Genomic DNA, 11,980 nt, shown 5'->3' with positions numbered 1-11,980 from the left:
TAGCTCCTCTCTGGGACTTTAGCTACTTAGTTAGCTTCTTTCCATGACTTTTGCTGTGTGATTAGCGGTCTTTCTATGACTGTATCTGTATGGGTAGCTTTTTATAGGCCTATAGCTGTTTAATTAGCTATTTTCCTAAACTTTGCCTATGTAGTTAGCTCTTTTCTGTAACTTTAGTGGTGCAGTTAGCTGTTTCGCTATGACTTTAGCTGTGTAGTTAGCTGTTTTTCTATGACCTTAGCTGTTATGTTGTCTTCTTTCTATGATTTTAGCTCTGTAGTTATCGTCTTTCTGTGACTTTAGCTCTACGCAGTTAAACGCATTCCATGCCAGGATGTTTTATACAGTAAGGGAGAACATGAACACAATGACCCCACAATGCGCCACATTTTTTAGATGCCAAAATGGCTGTTGCGTGACAGCTGACAGACGTCCATTATTATTATCCGGGCAACAAACAAGGGCTGATCTCAAACGCATTATATAAAGGGCAAAAAATCAGAAAAGACTAAATTACAGCCTTTTTTTCACATTTTGATCTGTCTTTATGTATTTAAAGGTCCTAATTATGAGTTTCTGTGCTTCCACAAGCAGCCGAAGAGGAAGTAAAGGACATGCTAAGAGAATAAAAATACAAAAGGCAGAGTTGGAGAGCACAATAAGTAAACACAGATCTTTTCCTCTGATGAAGACAGAAGCTGAAATAGACTCTGCAGACTCTCCCAGACTGCTGCATGCAGCCGCCAACACCACACATCAATAATTAATCCAGAGCGCGTGGCGGCTCAGCGTGTTCGACTTATTCATCTGCGCTCTGCACAAGTAAACAAGATGGGAAAGTCTCCATCCATGTTTAAATCACTGCTTCAACACAACCGCTCATTATTCCCTCAGTCTGTTCCCACAGGAACTTCAAAAGGCTGCAGGATTACAGAGCCTGCAGCTCGCTCGCATACTGTATATACAGCGCTGCTAAATTTGAGCCCGAATCTGCTCTTTGAAGCTGTGAGAGCCGACAGATAAGACTTTAACGTTACATAACCCGAACTTTAAACACAGCTGCTGCTGGAGTTACAGCTTATAAAGTCAGGTGAACCTCCATGTATCAGCTGCACTAGATGAAAAAAAAGAACTTATCAAACTGCAAAAAGTTTAAAGATGAAAGTCAGAATAACACTTTGCAGGGCCTTCATCTTAAAGCTAACGTCCCCTTGATAATGAGCTGAAATTTATCAGTAAATGTTACGTTGAGTCAGGGCTTTTTTTGACTAAGTGAATAAAACAAAACTGACATAAAATGAAGTAAAGATATTGTGTTGACCTCGCAGCAGCTGCTTGATGTCCTTGCTGGCGTGGGATGTGGTGAACTGGTTCACGATGTCCAGCGCTGTCTGGTTGTAGGTGTTTCGGATGTTCACATCCACTCCGGCCTTAACGACGAGAACACAACAATGACGATCTGTCTTCAGACTCCAGTTTGGTTCTGTCTCAGTTCTTACATACATAGCAATCAAACATTTATTATAAACAGACACTAATGCAAACAGTACAGTGATGATGGGGGCCACTACGTTAGTCTAAACAATATAACATTAGCATCTATTTTAAACTGAAAAAAAGATGATTTTAGGCACTAATTTTGCCTAACAAGACCATGTCTGCAACTGGATTAGCCTAAACCACATAATGTTAGCTTAGCCTTAGTCTAAACATGATAACATTAGCCTTTAGGTTGCAATATAAAAAGATGTTGCTAGCTTTAACATTATCCTAAACAACTTATTATTAGCTTCTGCAGCAGTCTAAATAAGATAACCCCTGTGTTAGATTAAAAAACATTAAGTTATCTACAAAGTTTCTGTAAGAAAAGATCACGCTAGCCACTGCTAGCCTCAAAAAAGACCACATTAGCAAATACGTTTGCCCAGCAGTGGCATTAGCCCAAGCTAGATATTGTTAGCTGCTTTGTTTGCCTAAACAAAAGTAAAGGCAGTTGCTGTGCTTGCATTAGCAGGATAATGTTAGCATCTACATTTGATGCAGTTGCCACAATTCTGTGTGATTTTCAAAAGCAAAAAACAAAACTAGATAATGTTGACACTGTGACTGTGTGTATTGTGTGTTTCCTGGCCCTCAATACCAAGTATGATAAAAAAAAATTAATTATATAATATCAATCAAACAAATGTATTTCAACATAACATGGTATGGTAATACATAACATGATAATGACATGTCTTGCTATATTAGCCTAAACGACATAATGCTTGCATTTATATTTGGGAATGTCAGCTACTACGCTACGCTAAACAAGATCAGGTTAGCCACTACGTTTGCTAACACAAATACAAAAAAACAAGTAGTGCAACATTTTGAAATTCCTGCGTCAATTTAATATCGAAGTGAAGGAGCCGAGGTGTTTGACTGTATTGAAGATCATATTTTTGCGGTTCATAACGCTGCAGTACGTCTCCGGCTTTGATGAAGACATCGAACCTCCACACTGCTCGCCATATTCTGAACCGAACTCACGTCCAGCAGCAGTCGGACCACTTCTGTTTTTCCGTACAGCGAAGCTTCATGAAGCGCTGTTCCAGACTTGGTGGTTTTGTTGATGTCGATGCCGGCCGTCAGCAGCAGCCTGAGACGAGCAGAGAAACATATGATCAACATCTGAAACTGAACAGAAACACATGATCTGAATTTTGGTCTTTTCTCAGGTCAGTAAATCGAAAATATCCACTTTCTTTGTCACTGTGTGTCTGAATATCAGAACCTTAATAGGCTGAAATTTGAGATTTTGTTAATTTTAAGGTGAAATTTAGTTGTTTTTTTTCAGGTAATGATAAAATGTGGCTCGTTCAGAATATTTTGCGTTGCTTCTTGTTGGGGAGTTTTTGCAGTAAATGACTGTAAAACACTTAGCTGTAGTCTCATACAGAAACACTCACTGGGAATGTAAGGCATGAGGATAATGCTGCACACTGAACCAGCCCCACAGTTCATGCTCGGTTACAGACCACAAACCACAGCAGCCCTGCCCTCTGATTTCTACATCTGCAGCCTCTGACCGTCACCACATGAAGTTTCTGCAGAGTTCACCAATATTTTAAACAACACAGGCAGACATTACTCCCTGCTTCATGATCAAATGACCCAAATATGTTAAGAAAAAACCAATAAGGATGAAACCTACTGATATGAGGGCGGCTGTTGTTTGTAGGTACACACATATATATATATATATATATATGAACACACCTACTACTATCACCTTGTTTAGAATGACATTTTTGGTGATGCTGTTTCATTAATATATTATTTTATTGTTAACTTAGCCTCTAAATTTAGGCTGACTTAGTAGCGGACACCTTGTTTTAGGCTAATGCAGCGTCTTTGTCTTTGTCTAAGCAGCTAACATTGCCTTGTTTGGGCTATTGTAGCTACCAACATTATGCTCAGTAGGCTAATGTAGCAGCTAGCATTATGTCCTTGAGGCAAATGTAGCCACTAACATTATGCTGTTTAGGCAAATGTAGCAGCTAGCATTATGTTGTTTAGGCAAATGTAGCAGCTAACGTCATGCGGTTTAGGCAAATGTAGCCGCAAACATTATGTCGTTTAGGCTAATGTAGCAGGTAACATTATGCTGTTTAGGCTAATGTAGCAGCTAACATTATGTTGTTTAGGAAAATGTAGCGGCTTACATTACGCTGTTTAGGCAAATGTAGCGGCTTACATTACGCTGTTTAGGCAAATGTAGCCGCTAACATTATGCTGTTTAGGCTGATGTAGCAGCTAACATTATGTTGTTTATGTAAACATAGTGGCTAACAATCTTTTTTTTAAAGCTAACCTAGCATCTAAGATAACTTTTGTTTAGGCTACCATAGCAGCTAACATGATCTCAGTTAGACTAATGTAGCGGCTACCATAATCTTTTTTAGGCAAACGTAGCGGCTAACACAGGAAGCAACCATATCTTTTTTAGATTAATGTAGTGGCTGACATTATATTATCTATAGCAATGGGTTGGCTAACATTATGATTACATAATGTGCAAACTTGGCAGCAAACATTACCTAGTTAAGACTAATGAAGCAGCTTTTTTTTTTTTTATGAAGGCAAACTTGGCGGCAAATGTTGTCTTATTTAGATTAATCTAGCCGCTAACACTGCTATTTATACCAATTTAGAGGCTAACATGATCTTTTTAGGCAAAGAGAATTATTGTTTAAAGATTTTGGAGGTTCTGACGAGGGACTTTATCTGATTTTACTCACGCTCAGCGTGTTGTTTTGAGCTTGTACATGTGTTTTCAGCACAGGTTAACATGAACTGTGAGCTGCTGCAGGAAGTTAAATGTCATGTTTTCTCACCGTATGATGTCTTTATGTCCGTTGCGGGCAGCGAGGTGAAGAGGGGTGGTGAAGGCTGAGTCTGTGGGCTCCTTCCTCTCTCCCTCCAACAAAGCCACCACCATGTTACTGCTCAGCAGTAGCTGGGCCACCTGAAGATCACAGAAAACAGGCTGACACATTAATAACTGAGGGGGTATCATAGAACTACAGGAGAATGATTTGTGTTTCTACTGCAGAACCAAAACCCAGAGAAGATTCAACAAATCAGTCAAATCAAAAGTAAATCAGTGCATCCATCTTTTCTAATAGCTATGATTTCTGGATTCCCTTCATTTATTAAGGCTATATAGGTATTTGAAGAAAATATCTCATAATTATGACAAACCACATGGTGGTAATCAGTCATCACCACTTGGGAGGACAGAGGCACTATGGCGCTACATAATTGAACCTCTGGTGTGAAAGGTATGTTTTCCTCTTTATAAAATTAGTTAAGTGACACCATTTATTAGTGACATCCTGCAAAAACAGAAAGAATCATCAGATATTTAACTTTCTGAGGGTCCGTAAAGGCATCCTGTTTGATGTGTGGTTCCACATTCAAACATGTCAATAAAAATAAACTGTTTGCAGGAGATTTTGTGAAAAACTAAAAGTTCTGAGCACAACTGAGAAACCAACTATAAAATAAATGCAGCACGGCTCAAAATCAGCATACAGAGGAGCAAGTTGTTGGAAGATACGTTCAGCATGGTGAAACATCTTTCTACTGCTGATGTGTGGAGCAGAGAGAAAAAGTTTGTTGATTCAAACTGTGTCCAAAATGACTCAAAAATTGCACAAAATGATTCAAAAGTTGTCTAAAACTACTCAAACGTTGGAAAAAATGATTTACAATTTGTATATCACACTAAAGACATTTCTAGGTTCTCTCTCCTTCTTTGTGGTGGTCTTTCCCGTAGAGGTGCAGTACTTTATACTGCAGAATGAGCCCACGATGAAGAAAAATGAGAGAGGAGAAAAGAAATGGCCAGAAACTGCTTGGAGTTCAGAAGTTTAAAAATGCCTCTCACAGCTTTTGCAGAGCTGAAACTGACGTCTTCAAATTGCTTTGTAAATTCTCTCTCATGCAATTTGGAAAAAAAACCTAACCTCAGGAAAATACATGAACTAAAAGAGGAGACCAGATAGTCGGCATGTTCAGTCAAGAAAAGAAAAAACACAACTTTGTGCGTTTTCCTTTTATTTCTGTACTTTTAGTAAATATAAATGTCTACAATGCTAATAAATTCAACTCCAAATAGCAAAACTGATTAAAAATCATTGTGGTGCTTGCTAAAACCACCAACAATCTATTCAGGCAGTGGTGAAAACGCAGAGTTCCTCTAAAGGTTCATGTTCCCTGAGGAATATTCCCAAAGAGAACAAAATGGAGTCAAAGCTAAAGTTCTTCCAGCAGACAGCTGCTGCAGGTGATATGAGATAATACCTCAGTGACCCCAAACTCTAAATGAATCCAGATGTTTGGCTCATTTGTAGGAAACCACCCTCAACTCTGAAACATGACGTCTGTGTTTGAATGAACAGAATGTGATTTATTTCACAGTAAACAGCTCAGAGTGTGTGAAGTTTAACGGCTGCACAACAGTCCGACACTGTTCATGTTTACAGTGTTCAAAATAAAGATGAAAATGTTCATTTTATTCGCTGAATTGAAAACATAGGGTGGTGTTGGCCAACATGTTTTAAACCAATGAGAGTTAACGGACGCGCTGCACATGATGTAAGACAGAAAAGCAAAACTGAAAACACGATGAAAACTTACGAAGTGTGTCAGAAAGGTTCCAGGACTGGTGTCACAAAACATAGATTTCAAACCCAAACTACAAACTAGGAGTTTTCCCCTTCAGACGATCAACCAGCAAGTCTACAAAGAGATCCTGTTTGCTTTGTTCAGAAGAGGTGAGAGCTGTGTCAGGACGAGTCGTGGCTGCTTCACCATGACAACACGTCTGCTCATAATACCCTGAGCATCTGAAAGTTCCTGGCTGAGAAGAACATCTCCGTGCTGGAGCAACCTCCCTACTCACCCCACCTGGCTCTGTGGGGTTTTTTCCTCTTCTCCAAGCTCAAGGGGGTCATCAAGAGGACCCGTTTAGAAGACGTGGACGACATCAAGATGGCTGTGATGATGGAGCTGTGGAGGATCCTGAAGAATCCTTCCAGGAGTACATGGCAGCGTGAAGAGAAGGCTGAGGAAGGGTGTTAGACTCCAGGAGGATTACTTGGAAGGAGAAAACTAGTAGTTTGGGTTTGAAATCTATCTGTTGTGACACCAGTCCTGAAACTTTTCTGACACACCTCGTACACGTTGAGTTTGTACAACAAAATAAAATACTGAAAAAATGAACCTGTACGATCAGTTTCTAAGATCAAATGAAGACTAAAATTTTGACACCACTTAAAGGAACTGAAAGCCACTGAAAACATTCACATCTTGAGGATCTGAACAGTGATCACAAGACGAAGAAGACAAGAAAACCAAAGGAGGAAACAAATGAAAATAACTTAATGCGCTCACCTTGACCCGTCCAAACTCGCAGGCCAGATCCAGAGGAGTCTTCTTGGCTTTGTTGACCAAACAGGGGTTGGACTGATGCTGCAGCAACATCTCAGACTGAAACACACAAACAGTGGCGCAGCATTTAACCAGAGGATACACAGATAAGTGGAGGGTAGTCCCACTAAGCCGGCTGGTTCTGCAGTGTAGAATGCACCTCAGCCATCTCATGTGAAGTTTGAAATATTTAGTTTCAATACGTCGTATGTTTAAACATAATTTATTGACTAAAAACTTCTTTCATATGCTTTAGAAGATGCTGTCATTATTTATCTACTATAAACAACCTCTAGGTCTAGTAATTATTTCCAAAGCTGTAGATAATTATTTGGTTTCAACTCCTTTACAAATTGATGAAATATTTGGTTCAACATTAGGCTTAGTTCAGCCTAAACAAAGTCAGGATCATTTTTTAAACTTGACGATATCATAATTAATTCAAAGAAGACACATTTCTGTGGTGCGACGTATCAGACCGCATGTTTATTTGTGCTTTTCATAGACTTCAATAAACATAAAACAGAGCTTCAGATTCTCAGTGGGGGGTTTCCGTCGTGGTTCACCTACATTCATCTTAATCCGGCCTAAAAAACACCCGACAACAGAAGGAGTCAAATCTGACGGCAGGATTAAAAACAAAACCTCGGCAGCTTCATCTGTCAGAACGTCCACAGCTGCAGAAACAGGGTCACTAATAATCACCCCAAATCTACAACAAACACGCCACTGATCTCCCGACAGGAGTTTTCTGGAGCTGAACAGATTTTGGTGTTCCTCAAAGAGGCTTTAGCCAGATACTTTAAAAATGATTTGCTAACTGGAGTTTCATTTATTGGAGCATAATAGGCTGCTCACAAATACCAGAAGATTTCAAAGACAGGACAGTAAACGGGACTCACCACCTCGAAGTGTCCGTACTGAGCAGCTAGATGCAGCGGGATGTGGCCGTCCAGGGAGACTCCGTTCACCGAAGCTCCGGACCGAAGCAGCATCAGCACCGATTCAGCTTTTCCCTGCCAGGCGGCGTAATGCAGCGGACGCATTCCTGCGGCAAACACACCGGCTCTGTCAGGACTTACTGCAAAAGCAACACTGAGTTTGATGCAGATGAGCTCCAAAGACAATAAATACTCTGATAAATGTAGAACATATTTTATGAGTCGAACTATCATCAGAGCTCAGTGTGACTCTGCAGGTTCCTCATGAAGGTAATGAGAACGGCTTTCTAGAAGGATATCTGGTCTCACTGTTTAATCAATAAAGTAAATTAAAATCTCTGTACAAACGACCACCGTTGTACAAAACACCTCAGAGAATTCAAAAGGCAAACTACAGCACTGTCGAACACCAGGAAGAATATGTTTCTGTGGACTGTAAACCACATATCAGCTGCAAAGAGAATGCAAAGAAAACGTTCTTTATCTCGGAACACAAACCAACAACGGACTAGACTGACTTTTGAGTCTAAACTGACTGACTCAAATTGTCCAAAACACCCAAAATGTGTCCAGAGTTACTTAAAGACAGTCCAGAATTGACTCGAAATTGTTCTAACTGATGTCTTTTTTTTCTAAATGGCCCAAAAGGACTCAAATATTGTCCAAAACGATTTTTAAAAAGTGTCCAAAATGACTCAAAATCTGTTCAAAATGATTTATGCTACATTCAAAATGATAATAATAAAAAAGAAGTTGTCTAAAATGGCAAAAGATTTGTTAAAATTAACTCAAAATGTGTCTGAAGTGACTCAAACATGAACTGATCTGTGACACTTCCAAAGCTCTCGGTTTTTACACGTATATTTTTACACAATATCTGTGCAGTTTTTGGGTATGAAAAGGCCAAAAAAAAATAATTCATTTGTAAAATAAACTGTAATGCAAAACACAAAACCTGCCGGGGTCACAAGACTTGGAAGAAAATCCCATTTACTGCTTTTACCTTCAGCAGAACCATGTAAATGATGTTGGAGCATGTTCACATAAGAACCAAACTAGTTCCAAACGGACAGTTCAGCAGCGTAAAAGCAGATCTAACAGCGTTCAGGGCTAAATGTTGGACTAACCGTTGCTGTCCTTGATGTCCACGGTGGCCTGAGCCTCCAGCAGCGCCGACAGCAGCTCTGTGGTTCCCGTGAGGGCGGCGTGATGCAGCGCCGAGAACCTGCAGCCGTCCAAAAACACAGAGAAATGACAACCAATTAATCTTTATTTCACTGAAGAACAAAGTCTGCATGATGACAGGTTCACGCATTTTATCTACACACTGGAGAGTCGAACACAAAGCTTCACAAGATCTTATTCTGGATTTATTTCCAATATTCACTCGCAGCATTTGTTTCATCAACAGAAAAATATGAAAACCTGCTTTTCAAACCAAAAACCAACTTCAGAGAAGAGCGAGCTGCAGCGCTAACGTGTCCAGAACGACTCAAAATGACTCAAAATGACTCAAAATGTGTCCAGAATGACTCAATCTTTATTCAAACTGATTTAAACTCTGTCCACAATAATACAAATGTCTCTACAATGACTCAAACAAAATGTTAAACTGTGTATGTTTCACAGAAGACATTTCTGAGTTCTCTCTCCGTCTTCATGGTTGTTCTGTTTCCACTGAGCTGCAGGACTTTATGTTGCAGTGAAAATGAGCCTCAGTGAGTTAAAATGAGTTCAGAGTTAATGACTGATGGCTGACGAAGTGATGCTAAAGAAACTAAACATCATAAAGAGGCTGCAGATTATTTCCAACATGATAGAAAATAGTTTGCAGAAATGAAACTGAATTGAACAAACTGTTGAGTTTAATGTCAGCTTCCAAACACAAAGCGTCACTCTACCAGCTCCACACGTGTTCTTTATTCCTCGACTGAAAGCTTCGGATCTGTTTACTGCATCAGAGGCTCTGAACCGCCACATCACAGCAAAAAAAAGATTTAATCAGAAAGGAAACCAGACGTCTGCTGTTCAATAAAACGCTGCTTTAACAGAGTGTCTCCTCAGACTGTGAAAGTCGGAGTGAAGAAGGAGTGTCTGGAATCAGAACTGAATCAGCTTCAGTTTGTCTGGACTCGCTGCTGTTTGAACAAAGCCGAGGGAGGATTCAGGTAATTGTGTCACTGTGAGTCACAACTGAAGACCTGCAGCTACAGGTAACCAGGAAACACCTGGAAACACCTGGAAGCAGCAGCAGCCACACCCTCCTCTCTGAGGCTGCATCCGCACAGTTTGATTTCAGGAATAATCTGATCACATGAGCGCTCACTGAGCATGTGCGTGTAAACAGGAAGCAGCAAGTTGGACAAGTTTTTGCAGAAAATACCGCAGAAGTCAGAGATTTCTACTGTGGACAATATTTACATTTAGGTAATAAATAAGTAATAAATAAGTAATTCTTTTTTTTTTTTTTACAGTCAATATTTAAATTAATACTTTTTTCAGTGATTTTACTGGATATAATCTGTAATTTAACTAAACCTGGAAAACAACGTTTTTGGGTGAATCTGTAAAGTATATAATTTTTTTCAAATACAGTCGTGACTCGATAATCGGACACTGAATGTAAAACCTTCTTTTATGTCGGATAGCAAAGCTGTCGGATTGTCAAGACGGAGGTCGAGATACGAGGAGGGCTTGATGCTGGAAGGCTCATTTGTTGTTCATATTCATTGTTCATAGTTGATATAATAACTAGTAGAGCTGGTCTGAATAGTACTTTCTGGTCTCTGGATATTCAGGCTCAGTTAATAATGAATATCAGAATATTCGACGCGGTCGGGGGACACTTCCACCGGGGGAGCGCTCCGACGTGGTGAGTGGCCGGAACACACAGGCAGTACTTGGCTGCTGATGCTAGTTTAGCTAGCCGTCACACTTCTGTTTCCATCATCCATGTTTACTTCCGTAAACACTGAGCACGCTCGCTGCGTGTGACGTCGTCGTGTCCTCTTCTGCACATGCGGGACACTTTTGGGTCGTATGAAGTTCACACAGCAGATCACATACAAGTCATATTTAACTGGAAAAGTGAACGAATTCGTGAAAAACCGGATTTCACAAAAAAAATCCTAATTCAGCCTTAAGTCCTGCAGTCTGAACGTAGCCAATCTGTGGATTGTTCAGTCAAATAATACGCTGTTATCCTCATTGGTGACATAAAATGTCATGTTGGAGTCAGAATCCAAGGCTGTCGGTATGTTAAGGCTGTTTTTTTTGGGTTCCGTTCATTTTTCCTAAAAACCTGTCAGAAGGTTTTGGATTGTTAAGGGTCAGATTATCGAGTCATGACTGTAACAGCAAACATCTGTAAATTATTTCTATTTTTATCTGTTTTAAGTAGTCAAACAGTGTAATTTTTGCAGAAAATGATGTAAAAGAACAAACATTTGTAAAAATACAGATTTTTGATGGGGACATTAATATTTTTTACAGTCAAAGTGTAAATGTTTTTTTTTTTTTAACTACATATGATCTGAAATTAAGCAAAACAGGCACAATTTGTAAAATAACATTAAATTGTTCAATAAATGATTCAAAACTGAATACAAGTTTCTGATAAAACCTTTGACACTTGAAGACCTTTTGGAGACCGAATGATGAATGATCTGAAACGTAGCTGCAGTAAATCCACTGTTGTTCTTTGTCCTTTACACATGAACACGTGAGCCGGGTGAATCAGTGAGGAGGAAACGCAGCTACAGGCCACATGTGATCCTTAAATACATTACGGGAGCTGAACAAAGACTCAGGAGGTTTTAGTGCTGCTCTGTTGCATAACGTGAGCGATGGCATTCATGTGGCCGCCGGCAACTACAACAGTAATGGACGGATCGGAGAGGAGGTCAGCAGGGAGGAGGAGGAGGAGGAGGATGTTTGGAGTGAACAGAAGCTGCCGTATTCTTATCAATAAAAACTGAGATATCTGGTTTAACGGCGCAGAAGTCTCCTGAGGAACTTTGTGGAAGAGGAGAAATATTTTGGACGTTGCATTAGGAACCTTA

The 11,980-nt window shown here is 39.8% G+C and overlaps 1 protein-coding gene across 2 annotated transcripts in view; it reads right to left on the bottom strand.

Moving 5' to 3' along the window:
• caskin2 (CASK interacting protein 2) overlaps positions 1-11,980 on the bottom strand; it is a 54,457-nt gene that overhangs the window by 16,989 nt on the left and 25,488 nt on the right. For both annotated transcript variants that reach the window (XM_008294932.1, XM_008294933.1), the window contains exons 3-8: positions 9,047-9,144; positions 7,881-8,026; positions 6,943-7,038; positions 4,380-4,510; positions 2,533-2,641; positions 1,322-1,430 (exon numbers count right to left, since the gene is read on the bottom strand). In XM_008294932.1, coding sequence (XP_008293154.1) covers positions 1,322-1,430; positions 2,533-2,641; positions 4,380-4,510; positions 6,943-7,038; positions 7,881-8,026; positions 9,047-9,144 — 689 coding nt within the window. The remainder of the gene's footprint in view (positions 1-1,321; positions 1,431-2,532; positions 2,642-4,379; positions 4,511-6,942; positions 7,039-7,880; positions 8,027-9,046; positions 9,145-11,980) is intronic.

The sequence above is a fragment of the Stegastes partitus genome, unplaced genomic scaffold, assembly GCF_000690725.1.
Source record: "Stegastes partitus isolate 25-593 unplaced genomic scaffold, Stegastes_partitus-1.0.2 Scaffold1008, whole genome shotgun sequence".
Lineage (NCBI taxonomy): Eukaryota > Metazoa > Chordata > Actinopteri > Pomacentridae > Stegastes > Stegastes partitus.
Note: the sequence above shows the minus strand (reverse complement) of the source record. Positions and strands in the feature narration are given on the sequence as shown.